Source organism: Scardinius erythrophthalmus (assembly GCF_964197995.2).
Source record: "Scardinius erythrophthalmus genome assembly, chromosome: 4".
Taxonomy (NCBI): Eukaryota; Metazoa; Chordata; class Actinopteri; order Cypriniformes; family Leuciscidae; genus Scardinius; species Scardinius erythrophthalmus.
In genome coordinates, this window is record NC_138224.1 from 38,460,198 (window position 1) to 38,482,037 (window position 21,840).

General features: G+C 41.6%; 1 protein-coding gene across 1 annotated transcript; it reads left to right on the plus strand.

Moving 5' to 3' along the window:
- Nucleotides 1-393: 393 nt before the first annotated feature.
- On the plus strand, nucleotides 394-21,488 carry LOC308689833 (uncharacterized protein). The gene is made up of 3 exons (XM_081363867.1): nucleotides 394-475; nucleotides 11,341-11,571; nucleotides 18,023-21,488. The coding sequence occupies exons 2-3, from the start codon at nucleotides 11,400-11,402 to the stop codon at nucleotides 19,114-19,116; spliced, it is 1,266 nt and encodes a 421-aa protein (XP_081219993.1). The 5' UTR covers nucleotides 394-475; nucleotides 11,341-11,399; the 3' UTR covers nucleotides 19,117-21,488.
- The last annotated feature ends 352 nt before the right edge of the window (nucleotides 21,489-21,840 follow it).

Consider the following 21,840-nt stretch of genomic DNA (forward strand, 5'->3'; position numbering starts at 1 on the left):
ATTAATTATTTATTTTGTTGGTAGCCATGTAATAAGCGGGATAATATATAGAGAGGCGGGCGTTATAGCGAATAACAAGCCCTTTAGGCTGTCAAGACCCCTCAGCTTCGCGTCGGGTTCTCGTTCAGCCTGTCGGGCTTGTTATTCGCTATAACGACCGCCTCTCTATACATTATCCCTTACATATATACAGTATATGTAAGCAAATATTTCTTAAATATATACATGCATGCGTGTGTGTATTTATATATATATATATACAAAATAATTATGGACAGTACACACACATATATATTATGTGAACACAAACTTTTATTTTGGATGCGATTAATCATTTCCCAGCCCTAGTAAATTTCTATGCACTTTTGTGATTGTAACCTGCAGCGTGTGAACAGGACTTTTAATTTGGTATCCAAGTGTGACGTCATAAGGCAGCGCCGCGCTCCCGCATCTGTTGTGATTCGGCTGAAGAAAGGTTTGTGTTTTAAGGTTTTTAACGCGATAGAAACCGTTTAATCGTCTTTAAGCGACGTCTATTGATTCAGGCATTGTTAAGTTTAACAATGCATTGCTTTGTCTAACATTTATTAACGTCGTGTGAGTAAAGTAACAATGAGTAACAAAAGGTGCGTTTCACTTTGGTCTCTGGCGAGCAGTGATGTCCGGTTCGTGAACGAATCGTTCTTTTGAACCGGTTCTTTTAAGTAAACCGGTCGAACCAGTCCTGACAGTCCTTTCGACTCGAAATAAACCATTATCCCGGAGTATATTTTACTCCAGTAAATCCAACAGTTCACTGAGCTGAGACATGAGCCGTTTCTCAATACCAAGTACGCAAAGTTCGGACTGACAAGTTCGACTCAGGAGAACGAACTCCCGAGGACGGGAGGACGCGAGTCCGGTAATTCTGCAAATGGAACAGCGGCGTACTTGATAGCGTCACTCAGCTTGCTCTGGCTACTCCGGTTATCTCTTTATAGGCTACAAATAAAACAAAATATGTTATAAACCACCATTTTGCCTCTTATCATTTTCATTTAAAAAAGATCTTTAACATAATGGCCACTCAAATGAGGTTCAGGCAACGCAATTGATTATCTTCACTGCATATTTACAACAACACGAAATATAAAGCACAACCCTGACTCTTTTTGTTTTCATTTTAAAAATATGATAAATAAAAAAACATTATAATATTGATCATTAAAACGAACATTTAGCAAAAAGAGACAGGGTTGTATCATATATGTATATACAGTGAAGATAATGTAGGCAACATGTAGGCTATTATAATAAAATATTTTATATGTTTTAAATATATAAAATAAAATGACATAACCTTTTTTGCTAAATGTCAGTTTTAATGATCAATAATAGCCATTCTAAAAGTATAAGTAGCCTAAAAGGTATAAGAAGCTATACAATAATAAAGCCAACGATTCAGTCAAACATAAGTCAGCTCTCTAGGCTACATAGTTAAATAGACTAACGTTAAATAAAGCTATAACTTCACTTTGCCCTCAGCTAAAACGTTTTGCTAGGGAACAAATAATACATTAATGAGACAAATAAAATAAATAAATCGCCTGTTGGATATAGCCTACACAAGACGATTTAAATCTCATGTTATACCCAGACTGTAAAAGGTTATACCACTAGACTAGAGACATCCGAGCCAACGGCAAGTCAGCAGCACTAGCCGAGGAAAGGCTGTTCTCGGCGGGGTACGAGCGCCGAGCGTCCGATTTCCTGGTTCTCACAACTCCGAAAACGTCAGATCAAATTTTCAAATAGGCGCTATCTTTATAAATAAACCAAAGATTTGAGCTTTAAACAACTACATTCTCGCCTGAAATACTCTTAAAACTACATTTCGTGACACATTTATAGCAGTATTTTTAAATTACGCTGGGTTTCTCCTCTGCTATTGACGCTTGCTGGTTGGTGGTGTGAGATGCATTCTGGGATACCTGGCTTGTCAAGTCCGCACAAGTCACCTCTTGATGCATCCTCGGTAAAAGGGGTGGATCAAGAACACATCGGGGGATTCGAACTGGACTTGGCTAGATGTGAACTTTGAATTGGCACAGTACTAGGGCAGCGACTGATGACGTTTCACAAGTCCACAAGAACACAAGTACAGACAAGAACGCATATTGAGAAACGGCTATGTACTGAGAGAAGTGATGAGCACGAGCAGTTGCTACTGAGCATGCGCGCACTACCGAACGCACAGGTACAGCGGTTCTCGGATCACCAGTACAGAACCGAGAACAGTTTATTTCAGACACGTTTGACATTAGAGGTGTAAATCGGACAGTTCATGACGATACGATACGATATCGATTCTCTCAGCCAGCGATACGATATTTTTCGATACTTCAAAAAATTCCACGATACGATTCGATTCAGGGCTATATCGATCGATTAATCGATATTTAGATATTATGTTCACACAACCAGTTACGTTTTTATTAACTCACAAATGCAACCAAAATATATAATATGAACGTTTAATTAAACTCTTTGAAAATTGCACACCCTCTCCCAATTGGGACATTTATAACAGAAGAGGTCATTTGCAAGTACTTATAAATCATGTTTTTTATTATTATTGTGCATTCCAAGTAATATCAATCAAACTGCAGCTGGGTTGTTTTGATTAATAATAATAATAACTTAAAAAATACAGGTAAATTACAAAATTAAAGTTAAGTGAAAGTATGCTTTAATGTTTTTTTTTTTTTTTTTTAGCAGAGCAGAGCAGATACATTCACATTTCATCTTTCTGAGTCAAACACAACCAAGTAATTGCTATGATAAATAAAATAATACAACAATCGGTTAATCTTCATAACGTTAATCTCCTCAGCTGACATATGCCTGACAAACTTTGTTGTTGTGATTAACGTACGTAGCTACACGTACGTACAGTACAGAGTGTTTTTCCCTTACCATTCCGTTCTCTAAACGAGCTGCTTTAGTAAGGTTCCGTGAAAATGTTTCAGGTTTCATTTTCCTTTTACGCCCTGAAGAAGATATCACGAGTTCATTGAAATGATCCATCCTCGATCACTTTTAGTCAGCTTTGACGAAACTCCTCTTAGCCAGCGCGTCTTTTCAAAGTGACATCTGACCTGAATATTGCGCGCTGAGTCGCTAAAACGGACTTCTCGTGTTGTGTTCACCAACAAGGGTGCGAGTGCTTGTCTGTTTCTACTGTAAAACATGAACTCGTGATGCCTTGACAGTGGACAATACCGGCTTTTGTGAAAAAAAAAAAAAAACTTGTTTAGGGTCTTGTCAGGCGTCTTTTTCAGATGAGGAGATTAACGTTACACACCGGCAGGCGGTTGGTGAGTAAACGAAAATGTGCGCTTTAGCGGAAGGATGTTACGTGTCGTGATAATGTGGAGAGTGTCAAAATAAAGGTGCATATCGATATTTTAAGTGTGGAATCGATGCATCGTATCGTTAGACGTTATATCGATGCATCGATCCATATCGATGTATCGTTACACCCCTATTTGACATACTGAGAACCGATGAACTGATGAGCTGAGCATGCGTGCAATTTTTTCAGAGGGACGAAATGCATGTTACTTAAGTATTTTGTTGAAAATAAATAAGTTAAGTTGTTGGAAACATGTTTATCACATACTCTGAACGTGTCTTTTCACTGTATTATTTTAAAGATTGGAAACACAATGAATGAATTGTAAAACTAAACATTATTATACTAAAACATTTTCAGGAACAGAACAGCTAATTTAATTTTCTAATTAAGTTGATATCATTTTTTTACGTAAACTCTTGCCAAGGTTTGTATTAATCATACGAATTAAACATACTGGAGACATGCATCAACTTAGTTTTGTCGACTGTATAAGGTTTCAGCAGTTCTCAGTTCAGCACACACAGGCCTATGCTACGGTTCTCGAGTCAAGAACTGGTTGTTGGATATCAGTTCCCGAATCACCAGCACAGAACCGAGAACTGTTTCTTTCGGATACGGAGAACCGATGAGCTGGAGATACTGCGCATGCGTGATAGCACCGTCTCTGAATCGAACTTTAAAACTGCATGGTGTGCTGATACATGAGCATGGGTGAACTGAGGACTTAAATGAGGTGCCGAATTCGGCGAAATTAAGTTTATTTAATTACAAGTAAAATAAAATTGATGAAGACCAGTTTATTTACTTATAGGTATAAGACATGTAAAACATCTGCGTTTGCACATCGCCTGTAGCCTACTTTAGGGTTCATTTTCAAAACGTAAATGTAAGAAACTTATCCAAGATGATTATGACGATGAGTACTATTATTTAACTGAAGTTATGATTACAAATTCCTTTATTTGAATGTATATTTATCAGCCAGGATGATAGAATTGACGTCATTACGTGATGACGTAAAAGAACAGGTGAACCGTGTCATGGGCTATGTTCCATTCAGCTTAAACACTCCCAAGAAACTCCAGGACACAGTTGATTCATTTCCATGAAGTTTACTGGGAATTTTGTGAAACTGCAATACAGTACAATGAGATGTCTATATTATTAATCAAACTCAAATACACAATAACAGTGTAAGTAGCACCACTTAGCTAACATAGCCTATATGATAAACACAATCAAGCTAGTAGAAACAACCAGCAGCAATAAACAAAGCTAATTTAACCGTCTTAATAATCTTGCTAACTTAAAAGTAAGCAGTAACCAAATATTACACGATGAGAAATACTTACAGACGTTGCCTTAGCAAAAAAGGAAGAAGGAAAAGCGATCGACTCAGAAACGACTGATAGAGCTCACACATTCCTGTAGCTGATAACCGCATGGCAATATTACTTCCTATTTCCCAACATGCACTAGTACTAAGTTACTATGGTTACAAGATAAACAAACCACACTGAACTGCTGAAACAAACACATTTTCAAGCGGCATGACACTCCCCGCTTGGGGTCTTTAAAGAGCCCACATTAATTAACAGAATCAGTCTTTGGAGAGAGAAGCAGAACCACTTCTTTAATGGGCCAAGAAAAAGCCTTTCTGGTTCCATCCTTGACGATTTCCACTTGAACCTTCCGGACCAATCCATCTTCTCCTGGAAAGGTTTTTGTGATGATGCCCGTAGGCCATTGATTTCTCTTTGCCTGATTGTCTTTCAAGAGAACTATGTCTCCTTCCTGGAGGTTCTGCCTTTTTCCTTGCCATTTGTGCCGAAGCTGCAATGTTTTGAGGTATTCATGTTTCCACCTGTTCCAAAACATGTCTGCTAGGCCCTGAACCCGCTTCCATTCCTCTCTGATGAGATGCGCTTCCTCAAAGCTTCCTGACGGAGGAGGAGGAGCAGATCCTGTCTTGAGAGTCAGGAGCATTGCTGGGGTGAGGATGACAGGCGATTCCGGATCCGATGATACTGGGATGAGCGGTCTAGCATTCATGATTGCAGCTACCTCAGCCATAAGTGTGGTCAGAACTTCATGTGTAAGGTGAGACCTCCTCTGCTCGAGCAGCATGCAGTCCAAAATACGGCGGGCAATGCCAATCATGCGTTCCCAGGCGCCATCCATATGAGATGCGTGGGGCGGGTTGAATACCCAGGTGCAGCTCTGTGTGTCCAGGTACTCTTCCACACTGTTGAAGCCTGGATTAGTCTTGTCCATCTCCAGCTCACGAGAGGCGCCGACGAAGTTAGTTCCGCAGTCAGAGCGAATCTGCTTTGCAGGGCCCCTGACTGCAAAGAACCTCCTCAAGGCATTGATAAAGCTGCTGGTACTCATTGCTTCAATTACCTCGATGTGAACTGCCCTTGAGCACATGCATGAGAACATCACAGCCCATCGTTTAGAGTTGGAGACTCCTCCTCTTGTGCGGCGTGAGACAATGTCCCATGGTCCAAAGACGTCGACACCTACGTAGGTGAAAGGAGTTGCTACTTGTAGCCGTTCTGCCGGCAGAGCTGCCATCTGCTGATGTTCAGTCTTCCCCCTCAGCCTTCTACAAGTAACACATCTGTGAAGCAGACTGCTGATGCAGCGTTTAGCTCCTACCAGCCAGAACCCTGCTGCTCGAATGGCACCTTCGGTCAGATGTCTTCCTTGGTGTTTCACTGCTTCATGATAGTGAGACACAAGCAGGGTTGCGAGATGATGTCGGCCAGGAATGATGATGGGATGAGCCTCGTCCGTGCTCAGATCTGACTTTCCAATCCGACCTCCCACTCTAAGAAGTTGATCGTGGTCTATGATGGGGTGCAATTTTCACAGGCTGCTGGAAGATGGGATGTTGGATCCTGAGTTGATACACTTAAGTTCCTCTGCATAGCACTCATTCTGGACACTCTTCACAATGCACACTTTGGCCCTTAGCAACTCTTCCTCTGTAGAGCGACAGATGTGCCAGCCCTGACATTCATTCTGGGTGGAGTGGGCAAAGGAACGAGCCACGTGGATGAGGTGCGCTATGGCCGTGAGGAGAGTGCTGAACTTGGAGAAGCGTTCAAAGCGTTGTGGGTGCACCACATCTCTGGTAACATGTGTGAGACTTGTCACCACCTGAGGACGCACTTCAGAGTCAGTGTCAGGGTCAATAAGGTTATAAGTCTCTTGAAGCTCAGGTGAATACGAAGATGCATCATGGAGAAAGGCTGGTCCTTTGAGCCAAGTTGTGCTGCTAAGCAAAGCTGGTGTCACAGTTCTTGACCCAATGTCAGCTGGGTTGAGGTGCGTTGGGACGTACTTCCACTGACCAGAACAAGGTGATTGATGGATTCGTTGGATCCTGTTGTGTACATAGACATAGAATCTCCTTGTCTGGTTCTGGATGTACCCTAATACAACCTTGCTATCTGTGTAGTAGGTGATGTTGTCGAATGTTGTGTCCATCTCTGTGACTACCATCTCAGCGATCTCAATGGCGAGTACAGCCGCACAGAGCTCAAGTCTAGGGATAGTTAAACCAGGTTGGGGGGCCAACTTTGCCTTCCCGAAGACGAAGCCAATCTCAGTCTGTTCTTGGTGGCTTGTCACCTTTATGTAGGCAACGGCTGCTATAGCCTTGACTGATGCGTCTGCAAAGACACAGAGCTCTCTTCTTAGCGCACCTGCGGTGGAGAAGGACGTATAAGGGCGTGGTATCTGGAGCCCCTCTAGGTCTTGGAGTGACTGTTTCCATCTAGTCCACTCAATCTCCATGTCTTTGGGAAGAGGTGAGTCCCAGTCCTCTGATTGCGTGGTGAGTTCCCTGAGTATCAGTCTTCCATGAACCGTGATGGGTGCAAGGAACCCTAGAGGATCGTAGAGGCTGTTCACGGTTGAGAGTACCCCTCTGCGAGTGAATGGCTTCTTATCATCTTTGATTTGAAACATGAAGGTGTCTGTGCGCATGTTCCAGAACAATCCAAGGCTACGTTGAATGGGCAGATCATCAACAAAGAGATCTAGGTTGTTGACGTCCTAGGTGCGATCTTCGGTTGGAAATGCTTCGATGACTGCCAGTCGATTTGAAGCAATTTTGTGCAGCCTGAGGTTAGAAGCTGCAAGCATCTTCTGTGCTCGCCCGAGGACGCTGATGGCCTCTTCCTCTGTGCCGAAGGACTTTAAAGCGTCGTCAACGTAGAACTCGCGGTCGATGAATCTTCTTGCATCACTGCCATAGTCGGCTTCTGCTTCCTTAGCTGCCCGTCGCAGACCATACACTGCAACGGCAGGCGAGGGACTGTTCCCAAAGAGGTGAACTCGCATTCTATAGTCCACTATGTCGGAGGTAGGGTCGTTGTTTCTATACCACAGGAAGCGGAGAAAATCGCGGTGGTCCTCCTTAACGACAAAGCAGTGGAACATGTGCTCGATGTCGGCGATGATCGCCACCTGTTCCTTCCTGAACCTCATAAGAACACCTAGAAGGCTATTATTAAGGTCGGGCCCAGTGAGCAAAACATCGTTGAGTGACACTCCTTCACATGACGCGCTGCTGTCGAAAACCACACGGATTTTATCTGGCTTCCTAGGATGGTACACACCGAACAGGGGCAGGTACCAGCACTCTTGTCCAGGCTGCACTGGTGGGGCAACTTCTGCATGTGCCTTCTTAAGCATCCTCTCCATAAACTCTAGGAAATCGGCTTTCATCTGTGGTCGTTTTTCCAATAAGCGCCGGAGTGAGACAAGACGGTCGAAAGCCTGTTTCCTGTTGTTAGGCAGCCGCTGTCTTGGCGACCGGAAGGGTAAAGGTGCAACCCAACTTTTGGAGCTGTCCTGATAGCACTCAGCTTCCATTATCTTCAGAAACTCTAGATCCTCCATGGATGGAGCGAGTCTGTGGTCGTCGGGAGTACGAGCGAAGACAGTCTGCCCCAGGCAGTCTCCACTGAGCATCATTAAGCCACAGGTGGAGGTTGGTGCAGGATGATGCTGAGTTTTAGGCACTTGACCAAATACCTCTTTCACTCTGATCTGGTTGTTGCATGGCTGAAGATAACTCGTACGAAATCTGCGAAAGCAGATGTAATGCTCTTTCAAAAGCTGTTTGCGATCGTTTATGCTCTTCTCACGGAAGCCTCTGCATTTCCTCAGAGGGTGGGGCTTTTTATGAAAGGGGCAGTATCTATTTGGATCAATTCGTTCCATGCTTTCTCTGCACTCGGCCTTAGCAGTTCCTGAGACCTGCGTCTTGTGAACATAAACCGATGTCTTTATGGGCCTCTCCCATTTACTCTTTCTCTCTGCTGGAGCTTGCGTGAAGAGGTTAAAGCTTGGATCAGTGCGAGCCCTTGCCTCCATGGCGATGAAGTTTACAAACACGGAGAAGGGTGGGAAGCTAACGAAATGTTCCTGTTTGTATCTGGTACCAAAGTAAAGCCACTTTTCTTGCATGTTGTATGGGAGTTTCTCAATGATAGGCTTAATTCCTCTGGAGGTATCCAAGTATGACAAGCCTGCAAGGTAGCCGTCTTCCTTGGCAGCTTGTAGCTCTGACAACAGGTCGGCTAGATCCCTGAGTCTCTGTGGATCCTTTGTTGTGACTTTTGGAAAGTTTTCTAGTTTGTTGAACAGAGCCTGCTCGACGGCCTCTGGCGAGCCATATATTTCGTCGAGGCGCCCCCATGCCATGTTCAGTCCAGTCGCTGGATCCTTAATGTTGACTGTTTTTATCCTTCTTACTTGTTCTGCTGACTCTTTTCCCAGATACTTCGTGAGGAGGTCGAGTTCTCCTGCAGCAGACAAGTCTAGATCGGTGATAGCGTTCAGGAACGATGTTTTCCAGGCCCAATAGTTCATTAGCTGGTCATCATATGTGGTGATGCCTGAAGTCACCAGGCGGCTGCGAGCCAGGTATTTGATGAGGTCTCCAGTGGACGTAGAATGGTCATAGCTACCTCCATAAGGCGTCCTGTGAGCAGGCGGGTGCACAGGAGATGAGGAATCCTGCTTGATGTTCTGTTGCGGACGATTCCCACCAAGCTGAGGAGCTGGAGAGGAGTTGAGAGGCTGCTTGAAGCTTTGTTGTGGCAGTGCCCCACTGCTCTGAGGAACTTGGTGTGGCATAATGTCAGCGGAAGCAGCAGCTTGGGTTTTACTTGCATTGAGTGGGTGGAGTGTTGAAGGAATAACATTGGTTGGTTGGTGGTGTGGAGGATGAAGCGTTGGCGAAGCATAGTCACTCCCTCTTCTGACAGATAGACCCCTGCTGCATAGGCTGGCTTGTGTTGACACATAGGCGGCGACGAGCTGGTCTTTGACCGATTGGGGGACTGGGCTGTTAGCCTTACTGCATACTTCAAAGCCCATATCTTGCAAACCAGCCACGAGAGCATTTGCCTCTGCAATGGCAGCATCCTTTTCTTTTTCTTCATTTAATGCATCAAGATTAGCTTGAACTCGTGCCTGCTCCACTTTAAGTTCAATTTCTTTTAGCACATGTACCGCTCTAGCTTGCGCTGCTTCAGCCTTTGCCTTTGCCATGGCGACGGCCATGCTAATCTTCGAGCTGGACGATGTACCAGATGAGCGACTGCTTCTTGAGCGCACAGTCTCAGACTGGTTATCTCCATTTCCTTTTTTATTGTTGCTACGTTGTGACATTGTGACTCGCCGCGTTTTCAATATCAGGAGAAGGAAGCTAGAATGTAGCTGACAGGGAGCTGTAGCGTTAGCCGCTTATCTCTTGGTATTGAGTTGCTCTGTAGGATGGCAATCCTTGTGTCCCTCGTTAGCTGTGATGCCGTCTTTTCACTGTCATGGGCTATGTTCCATTCAGCTTAAACACTCCCAAGAAACTCCAGGACACAGTTGATTCATTTCCATGAAGTTTACTGGGAATTTTGTGAAACTGCAATACAGTACAATGAGATGTCTATATTATTAATCAAACTCAAATACACAATAACAGTGTAAGTAGCACCACTTAGCTAACATAGCCTATATGATAAACACAATCAAGCTAGTAGAAACAACCAGCAGCAATAAACAAAGCTAATTTAACCGTCTCAATAATCTTGCTAACTTAAAAGTAAGCAGTAACCAAATATTACACGATGAAAAATACTTACAGACGTTGCCTTAGCAAAAAAGGAAGGAAAAGCGATCGACTCAGAAACGACTGATAGAGCTCACACATTCCTGTAGCTGATAACCGCATGGCAATATTACTTCCTATTTCCCAACATGCACTAGTACTAAGTTACTATGGTTACAAGATAAACAAACCACACTGAACTGCTGAAACAAACTCATTTTCAAGCGGCATGACAAACCGTTTTTTTTAAACCGGTTCATTGAAACGAACTGTCTAAAAGAACCGGTTCGCGGAAAAGAACCAGACTTCCCATCACCCCAGTGAATCAAATACTTTTTCAAAGTGATTCAGTGATTCAAAGCGTTATATTTCTATTTATATCTCTATTTCTACAAGTCAATTTTTGTGTAATCAGGTGATTTAAGGACATTAAAGGAATAGTTCACTTTTAAAATGAAAATTCTGTCATCATATACTCACCCTCATGTTGTTTCAAACCTGTATGAATTTCTTTCTTCTGCTGAACAGAAAGGAAGATATTTAGAAGAATGTCGGTAACCAAAAACTGTCTGGTTACTGACATTCTTCTAAATATCTTCCTTTCTGTTCAGCAGAAGAAAGAAATTCATACAGGTTTGAAACAACATGAGGGTGAGTATATGATGACAGAATTTTCATTTTAAAAGTGAACTATTCCTTTAAATCTGACTGACTCCCTTACTAGTTTTCTGAACTAGAGCAGATTGAGATGCTCACAGAGATCTAGTTTGGATTTATTTTTCTTTCTGTTAATTAGGCCTATTCTCATTTTAAACAGGACAAACACAGAAAAACTCCTGGTGAAGCGACTGAGATCCACATGACACTATTATAAAGATGCCGTTTATTAAAGCGGAGAGTGAAGACATGAAGATTGAAGAAACATTCAGTGTGAAACAAGAAGAAACTGAGGAACACACAAAGATGGAGTTTATTAAAGAGGAGAGTGAAGACATGAAGATTGAAGAAACATTCAGTGTGAAACAAGAAGAAACTGATGAACAAACAGGTTAGTTTCTCAAAGTTGAACTCTGTCATCTGATCCCTATTAAAATTTTCAGCTCTACAGAAATAAATGATATTTTTTAGGGGTGCGCCCATTGCTGCTGGAGCCACTTTGGTGCCCTAAGCATAATTCCTTTATGATGCCCCACCCCGGGAAAAAAAATAAAACTTTGTTTAACTTTTTATTACCAAACATATAACTCAACACAATAGCAGCATCACGGCATGTGAACTGCTTGTAGATATGGTTGCTCGTCATATGTATCTTCCTCTCCTTGTACGTATCTCAGCATTGCTCTTGCATTCATTTAGAAATGCGAAGAAAAATGATCAATATAGAAAGAGACAAAATATTCAAACAAAGAATCTTGTACAGGACAGAATTATAAACATTTAAAACTGAAAGCATGCAGCCAAGGAGCTCTCCCCCTTTATTCCTTATCTATTTGATAAATCTAATCTAATATAAAAGCATAATAGAATGAGTTGCAGTATTGCAGACATTTCAACAATAATGTTTGCTTTATATCATTCAAAATGACATTTTATATTTATATCTTGCCTACAGGAATAAAAGCAAAATGGTACTGAAGCAAGAGGAACTTTTAGCCTACCCTGTGCACTGCACTGACTGCTAACTGTTACTGAGAAAGTATTAACCACCGCCACGTCAAAATAAACCATAAACTACTGCTCAATATCTAAAGTAAAGGAAGTAACAGCTAGCTGGCGTCAGTTACTGGTAAAATGCATAGATGGGTGTTTCTCATGAAAGCTTGTTTTTAATTTCAAACATGAAAATTTCAAAATGCTTGAATAAAAAAAAAATCAGACATTAGAAACAAAGTCTGGAGAATTTGTGAACATTAATTTAAAAACATTTTCTTACATTAAGACCTTTTTGAGCATAATTTCCAAAACAAGTCCAAAAAAATCTAATTACCGCAACAGTCTGAAAACATCAACACTGTTAAAAAGAAAATGTATTTTCACATTTTAAAAAATGGAGTATTAAGTCATGCACAGTTACTTAGAAATCTGAAATAAATGAACATTTTTGTGTTTTTTTTTTTTTTTTTTTTGATTTCTCTCATTACCGCAACACCTTCCACAATTTACTATTGTTTTTATATATATATATTTTAATGAAACCTGACACATTTTCAAAATGATTTGACAAACCTGACAGAACATAATGTGTAGATTCTGTACACGTGGTGAAGTAAAAACAAAGTAAATCTTTTATCACATGAAAACTTGATTTCAACATACAAGACATATTAATTTTGTGTTGAATGCTATTTATTCCATATCTAAATCCAGATTATATGAAACATTATTATTCTAATGTAAAGACAACCAATATACTTTAGTGTATAAGAATAGTTTGTGTCTGGACAGTGTTGTGTGAAAAAAAAAAAAAAAAAGACAGGACAGGACAGGTTAATTACTTTTGGAGGCTGGCTCCATTTATCATCAATGCAAAAATAAATTACAGATTATGTGGGTGAGGGCGCGGGTGATCCTCGCTCCGATGCGGGACAACAGGTCCCCTGGGCGCGAGACAGGCGGAAGTACCGCTCATAGCGGCCATCATCCAGGCGCAGCTCCTGAAGCAAATGGTGAAACTCGCCAAACTCTGGAGGGTTGTGGTGGACCCAAATAGGACAACGATGATCCCGACGCCGCTGTTCTGCTCTGCTCTCCAGAGCAAATACAGAGCAGTGACACTCTATAAATGATCGATTAACATCAGACATCTTGTAAAAAGATGGCTGCCAACGGGTTTCAAAACTGACGCACGTAAATTTCGCTTCAAACTATTTTTTTTTCACAAGTGTAAATTTCGCCCTTGACGCGTGAATGGACACAAACTGGTCAAGCGTATAACTAGACGCGGCAGGCGCGAATTTGACGTGTTATTCGCGTCCGGTGTGAACGTACAGTCCTCCGTGTATAGGGAGTGGCGGTGCTGAGCGCATTCTACAAGATAAGAATTTGATCAGATGCTTAGGCTTTGTTGCGCAATGAACCCTCCGCCATCGTCACGCGATCAGTGAACGGTGATTCCTGCTGCACTGTGTGATTCTATACGAGTTCAGACAATAAGCACCTGCGTCATTGCTAAGCAGCATTGAGTGAACCTATGAAAGAGAATGCAAGTAATCATAGTTATCATCCATGCTGTTTTCAAGATTACCTTTTAAAGAAAGGCTGGATTTATTTGTCAAAGGAAAACCTTCACCAGAGCCTAATTTAGAGCAGAAAGCCAAACCTTTTCAAAGCATTTCAACCCCAGCAATTACAAGCGATACCCCTGGACGACATCAAGGAGCTAAAGCTATAGTGCTGCAATTATTTGCTGTTTGGGTAAGTTATTTTAAATCTAATAGGTCATGTGCCAATTGATTTTATTCTGGACAGCATTGTTTTATGTTAAGCTTTATTTGAGATAAACTGTCATTTTGCAGGATTACTGATCAATCTGTGAAATTATTAATTCAGCAGCCACTCAGCAATAATGTGATGATGCAATTATTTGTAATGAGAATTTGCATTTTATTGCATTTTGTTTAACTTTGGTGAGAATTCTTAAACACTCGGCTGAATGCTTGTTGCATTTTTATCAAAGGTAACTTATACAGAACTAAAGAACGGGACACATATAACCCCTATATAATAATCAAAATATAAAAAATGAAGCTCAAAGGCACAAACTGATATAAACATAGAGACTTGAACAGTCACTCACTTTTGTGCCATTTCTGAAAACACATCATGTACAACTGAACAGTCAACCATACCTGATTGGTCCATACTGACCATATTGGTCTGAACTAGAGATGCACCGATTGATCGGCTGGTGACCGGAATTGGCCGATTTTCACGTGATCGGCCATGACCGGCGACCGGCCGGTCAGTCTGACATATGCCGATTTTATGCCGGTCAAATGCACTTGCACTCGGGCGCCGCATGATTAACCTTTTGAGCGGTACGGTCTCATATATGGGATTTTATTTCTGTGCCCCGAGAGTACGGTGCTACATTTAGCATGTTCAGTGACGTCGCATAACTGCCAGATTCAAACTGTGCTTTCGCGCGTTGGCTGGCGCTGAGCCAGAGTCGGACGCGTTCAGCGCTGTCATATATCACAACTACCGTTAAGCAGTGTTTTCAACCCCATAATGTTTATTTTAAGTTTCAGATATTTAAATACACATAAGCACGAGTAAAACAATACATTTGGAGTTTGTAAAATACACACTGATGTCTGTGGAAGCAGCAATAACAATCTATTCAAATATAATTAGCCGCCATGTGTTATTCATATCAGACAAACATAGTGGAAGTAACTATAAAGTTTACTCTATTCTTCTCAGTTCACCGGCCACTTTCTTGCATTTATTTCGGGAGAAACTGATGAATTCACGTGCTGTAAATCCGACTGACAGGACAACATTGCGGCGCCCATCTCATATTATAGATCAAGATTATTTATAAAGGTTTTTAAACGACCAAACACACTCACTTAACGTTACACATATTTGAGAATCGGAATATCAGATAGGCTAGTTGATGACATGGTAAGCAAGTTTGTGAATATTTTGAATAAAAAAGGAAAAGCGAAATAAAAGCGACACATCTGTCATACAGTATTATTGTGGCTGCGGTGTATTGCGTGACGCGTCGCCATGGAAACATTAAAGGGAACGTTCGCCTTGAAAAAACTCACTCTGGGGGTGGGGGTGTCAGTTAGAATATTTTAAACTTACGTGTGAAAGGGTTAAAGAAAAGATCGAAAATAAATATTTGTGTGTGCTGTAAAGTGGTTAGAAAAAAATAAAATCGGAATCGGCTAAAATCGGTATCGGCAGGTCCAACTCAATGAAAAATCGGAAATCGGAATCGGCCTAGAAAATTGTAATCGGTGCATCTCTAGTCTGAACCTTCTTAAAGGAACACTTTTTTTGGAAATGGGCTTATTTTACAACTCCCCCAGAGTTAAGGCCTGTTCACACCGGGACGTTTAACGCCTCGTAACTAAACAAAGGGCACCAATGCGAGTGTGCACACCGACGCGAAAAACGCCACACGTAAAAGCGTCATTTTTTAAAAAACGCCTCGGGTTTGTTTTTTTGGTTTGACGCGCCGCGTCAAAAACTATCCGACCATTGAGATTGGCGCTTTTGCTCACGTGTCTGGAGTTTCTGAAGTTACAGTAAAACACAACTTGAGGGCGCTCAAACACAAAACGGTCTTGCCGAGCACACATACGTAACGGCGAAGAAGATATATGCCGAGTAGCGTCTAAACACTGCCGGGAAGAAATAAGACGAGGAAGATGCAAGGCAAGATGAATGTAGAGCTGCTGGTATCGTTGGTGTCTGAACATTAATAACTATATGACAAACGCGACAGCGACTACAAAAATCTTGATAAAAGAGAACTGTTATGGAGTGGTATTAAGCGGCATCTAATGTCAGGGAATGAATTTGCATGTTCACTCGGCTCATCGTCAGCGAAAATCGCTTGGGTGTGAACACAAAAAACGCGTTGAAAAACGCTGGCGAATAACGCGCGCCGATATTCGTCCCGGTGTGTACGGGCCTTTAAACAGTTTAGTTTTACCGTTTTCAAATCCATTCAGCCGATCTCCGAGTCTGGCGGTACCACTTTTAGCATAGCTTAGCATAGATCATTAAATCAGATTAGACTGTTAGCATCTCTCTCAAAAAAATTACCAAAGTGTTTCGATATTTTTCCTATTAACTACCAGTAGCCCCGTTTACATGCACACTTTTTTGCTATTCTGATTGAGATCGTTCTGATTGACGGATTCCGGTTGACTGTTTACATGGGATGTTATCTAAACTGATCAAGTGTTTACATGAGCTGATGCTTCCAATCGAAATCATTTTCTGACATGCGCACACAGCTTGTCTGCCGAATCTAGAAGCTCATTATTTCCAAGCTTTCAATCCTGTCAAGATGGTGCATCACTTAATTGTCGCGTTAGTTGTAGGCATTAGCCGCGTTTCCACTGCTAATAGCCTCGGGCACGTAACGTTAGCACCGTGCCCAAAATCTGCTGCGTTTCCAGAATTACTGTGATTCACTAAAACACGCCCGTAACACGCCTCTCTGGAACAATATCACACACAAACCCATGATTTCACCAACAAAATGTAAGTTTTATTGTATTGTGTAATGTTCTTTGTTTATTATTGTCTTGTTTTGTATTTGCATCCGTTTTTCATTCTCATACTCGTATCACACTCATTATAGCATATAATTAAATATCATTATTGTAAAAAAAAAAAAAAAAAAAAAAAAAAAAAAAAAAAAAAGGAGGTTTTATCAGAAAACTGATCAGAAAGAAATCACTAGAAACAGCGTGATCGCAAAACTAGAGCGACTGCTGGAATTTTTGTTGTTTTAATATTTAAAACCCAAGAATAGATGTTTTAGCACAGGGTTACAATAAAAAGCGATACATTGATCATAATGAATTAATTTGTGTCAAAATTGCACATTAGTCACACAGAAATAAAGTGGTTTACCTTTTATGACGTTTGTGAACGTTCACAAAAGAAAGAGGACAAACAATTATTCAGTTGCGTCTGTTTCTGTTTATTTGGTAGCCTAGTAACACGTATTTACATCACATTTAGAAAGAATGTTCATTTCTACAAATATGCCACCAAAATTATGACCTGAGGAGCTTTAGCACTCTCTCCCAGAAGGATACAGTTATATTTTCAGTCAGAGAAAAAGGATAGTCCGAGTCATAGGCTACTGACAGATAAAATAAAAACAGGATTATGATTTGTCTGATTTCTTCAAGCGTTCATATTTACCATGTTTACTATGGTAATGGTTAGCGTGCATAGTTTTTTGCATCGGGTATAAATATTCCTACCTTATACGGTGATCAGAATCCACATCGGATCACAAACAGAAGGCATTATGTTAGCTGACAGAATTATCTGGCGCAAAACCAGGCATGCGCAGAAAGACGTACGCTCAAAGTAATCGTATCGGCTCGTTTACATGGTGTAATCTTTCGTTTGATCGGTTCATGAAAAGGTTTATTCCACCCCCTTCAATCCGACTAAAATTTCAATCGGTTTGAGCATTTTTATTCCGATTGAGGTGTTGACATGGATTATTTTCATTCTGATTGGACTTTTAGACTGGTTCTAAATCGGAATACAATGCTCCATGTAAACGGGGCTAGTGATGCAAATGTACGATGATTGGCTGAACGTATGCAAAACACAGGCACCCGCCATGTTTAAATAATCATGTAAACACAGTTGATTGTGCGTAGGATCTAGCATACATGTTATAGGTTTTGATTTTTACGTGTCTAAATGTTTTGATGTATATTGCTTTGTGGCATTAAACTGGGATTAACTTTTATGTTTTTTTTTTGTTTTGTTTTTTGCCTCAGACCTGATGCCGTTGAAAGAGGAGAGTCAAGATCTGAAAGAAATGGATGAGAAAGATCAGTGCAAGATACATCATGATTTTATAACTGAAAAAAAATATTTTATTTTCTCACAGACTGAAAAAACTACCTCACGAAAAACGGCTCAAAAGACAGGAACTATAGGTAATTTCACCTGCCACCTGTGTGGACTAAGTTTCACAAAGCATAGAAACCTTGAAGTCCACATAAGAATTCACACTGGAGAGAAGCCTTTTACCTGCCAACAGTGTGGAAAGAGTTTCAATGTACATGGAAACCTTAAAGTCCACATGAGAGTTCACACTGGAGAGAAGCCTTTCACCTGCCAACAGTGTGGCATAAGTTTCTATCAAAAAGGAAGCCTTAACAGGCACATGAGAATTCACACTGGAGAAAAGCCTTTTACCTGCTCTCAGTGTGGAAAGCGTTTCAGGGTACATGGAAACCTTAAAGTCCACATGAGATCTCACACTGGAGAGAAGTCTTTTACCTGCCAACAGTGTGGAATAAGTTACAAGCAACAAGGAAAATTTAGAATCCATATGAGAATGCACACTGAAGAAAAGCCTTACACCTGCCAGCAGTGTGGCATAAGTTTTACTCAAAGAGGACACCTGAACAGTCACATGAAAATTCACACTGGAGGGAAGCCTTTTAGCTGCCAACAGTGTGGAAAGAGTTTCACTGCAAAAGTAAGCCTTAAAGTCCACATGAGAATTCACACTGGAGAGAAGCCTTTCACATGCCAACAGTGTGGCATAAGTTTTACTCAAAGAGGACGCCTGAACTGTCACATGAGAATTCACACTGGAGAGAAGCCTTTTAGCTGCCAACAGTGTGGAAAGAGTTTCACTGCAAAAGTAAGCCTTAAAAGCCACATGAGAATTCACACTGGAGAAAAGCCTTTCACATGCCAACAGTGTGGCATAAGTTTTACTCAAAGAGGACACCTGAACTGTCACATGAGAATTCACACTGGAGAGAAGCCTTTTAGCTGCCAACAGTGTGGAAAGAGTTTCACTGCAAAAGTAAGCCTTAAAAGCCACATGAGAATTCACACCGGAGAGAAGCCTTAGGCAGGCTAAATTGTTCATTTCATTCATATATATTTTTTTTTTCTGTTGTATTTGTCCTATTGCTTTTTATTTACTTACTGAACTTTTCAACTTACTTTTGTTTATTGACAGTGTACATTTAGAGCCCCCAGAAGTCTAGGACCAGGGGCCTGTTGCACAAAACTAGGATAAGGGATTAAGCCAGGATATCTTGGTGATCCTGGCTCAATTGATCAGTAATCCGGTTGCACTAAAGTTGGATAGGGGGCAGGAGGATATGTTATGGTATAAATTACCATGGAGATTTATTCTGTGGAGCTAGCCTGCTCCAGAACAGGCTAAATTCCAGGATCTATTTAATCTCATCCCTAATGTCAGTCAGCAGTCACCACAAATGGAAACCAATAGTTATTTCACTGCTCACTATACATTGTTATCACATATAACTAGACCCACTGTCATTATTTAAACGTTTGTGATCATTAATTTCAATCATTTTGGATAAATAATGATTTTTAGATGATGTTGCTATCATTAGATAATTTACAGTTTCCCATAGACTATAAGGCTATATATAAAATGATAGAATATTAGGGCCACAGAGGAAAAAAAAAGACAAGTCATAATATTGTAACCAGTTGTTTTAAAGGAGGACAGTTGTTAAAATGCCAGATGTGGGGCATTTCGTGAAATTGTACTTCAGTATGGTTTCATAAACAAAGACATGCTGATGTGCCAGAATATTAAGTATCACATTGTCATAAGTATCAAAACTGTAAAAAGAATATGTAGCTTTTCTGCAGAAAGAACCAGCCTCATAAATGTATGACTTTATCCTTTTTCCTCAGTGTGGCCCTAGTACTCTGTCATATAAACAAATACACAAATACACATTCCATATGAATATAAAAACACAATGTGTAACATTATGTTCCTTTATTGAACTAGATGTACCGCATCGCGGTACAAAATATGACCGCCGCTCAGGCCTGCACTGGCTTTCCACAAAAATAAATGACGTGGAGTAATTTGGCTGTATTGCGTGTTTATGTATATACCTAAAAAAAGTAATAGTATGTGCATGTCTGTCTGTGTGTGTGTGTGTGTGTGTGTGTGTGTGTGTGTGTTTGTGTATGTGTGTGTCTGTGTGTGTGTGTGTGTGTGTCTGTGCGTGTATGTATGTGTGCGTACATGTGTGCGCGTGTGTGTTTGTGTGTGTGTGTCTGTGCATTTGGATTTGTATGTGTGTGTATGGGTGTGTGTCTGTGCGTGTGGATGTCAGTGTGTGTGCATGCTTGCATTTGTTTGTATTCCTGCATGTGTGTGTGTGACAGTATCATCCTAAACCAGCAACCCTTCGCCCAGCAAACCCCAGCAAACCAGTGGCCCCCGGGGACCAAACGAAATTTTTCCGTAGAAGTCTAGTGGGGCTACATGCCCACCAAATTTCATGTTCCCCGGTGTTTCGGTGTCCCTGGTATCGTTGACGAAAAATTTACGGGGGCCCCAGCGCAGGGGGGGGGAAGTGGCCCCCGGGGACCAAACGAAATTTTTCCGTAAAAGTCTAGTAGACCAACATACCATAAAAATGTCTTCATCCTCGGTGCCACGGTTCAGGTAGTTATTTAGGAAAAACTGCATTTTTTGGGGTTTGGGGGGGCCCAGCGCGGGGGGGGAGTGGCCCCCGGGGACCAAACAAAATTTTTCCGTAGAAGTCTAGTGGGGCTACATGCCCACCAAATTTCATGTTCCCCGGTGTTTCGGTGTCCCTGGTATCGTTGACGAAAAATTTACGGGGGCCCCAGCGCGGGGGGGAAGTGGCCCCCGGGGACCAAACGCAATTTTTCCGTAAAAGTCTAGTAGACCAACATACCATAAAAATGTCTTCATCCTCGGTGCCACGGTTCAGGTAGTTATTTAGGAAAAACTGCATTTTTTTGGGTTAAGGGGGGCCCAGCGCGAGGGGGGAGTGGCCCCCGGGGACCAAACGAAATTTTTCCGTTGAAGTCTAGTGGGGCTACATGCCCACCAAATTTCATGTTCCCCGGGGCTTCGGTGTCCCTGGTATCGTTGACGAAAAATTTACGGGGACCCCAGCGCGGGGGGGGGGGGGAGTGGCCCCCGGGGACCAAACGAAATTTTTCCGTAAAAGTCTAGTAGACCAACATACCATAAAAATTTCTTCATCCTCGGTGCCACGGTTCAGGTAGTTATTTAGGAAAAACTGCATTTTTTTGGGTTTGGGGGGGCCCAGCGCGGGGGGGGAGTGGCCCCCGGGGACCAAACGAAATTTTTCCTTAGAAGTCTAGTGGGGCTACATGCCCACCAAATTTCATGTTCCCCGGTGCTTCGGTGTCCCTGGTATCGTTGACGAAAAATTCAGTAAGGTGATGAAAAAAAAAAAAAAAAACCTTGACAATCCCTATATGACTGCGTTCGCTAGTTACGCTAGCGGCGGTCATAATAAGGACAAAACAAAGCAGGTAAACCATCAGCTCCTTTCGAAACTGAAGTCACAGTGACTCTACAAGATGGAAAGCACAGAATCAAAGCATATTATACAAAATGATACATACACATTCAAAGGTCTGTATATAACACACCCTGCATGTCTGCACACTAAAATAAATGCAGGACAAATCCATACACATCAACTGAACAGACAAATGAATGGATGCAGTAGCCTCCCTGCAGCCTTGTATTACACACAGTATACCGCACAAACATAAGAGGCCAAATTCGTAA

What these genes read in the sequence shown, in the direction of transcription:
- LOC308689833 (XM_081363867.1), top strand. Translation starts at nt 11,400, where the DNA reads ATGCCGTTTATTAAAGCGGAGAGTGAAGACATGAAGATTGAAGAAACA. An exon ending in AGAAACTGATGAACAAACAG is followed by an intron (nt 11,572 to 18,022) that starts GTTAGTTTCTCA and finishes TTTTTGCCTCAG; the next exon opens with ACCTGATGCCGTTGAAAGAG.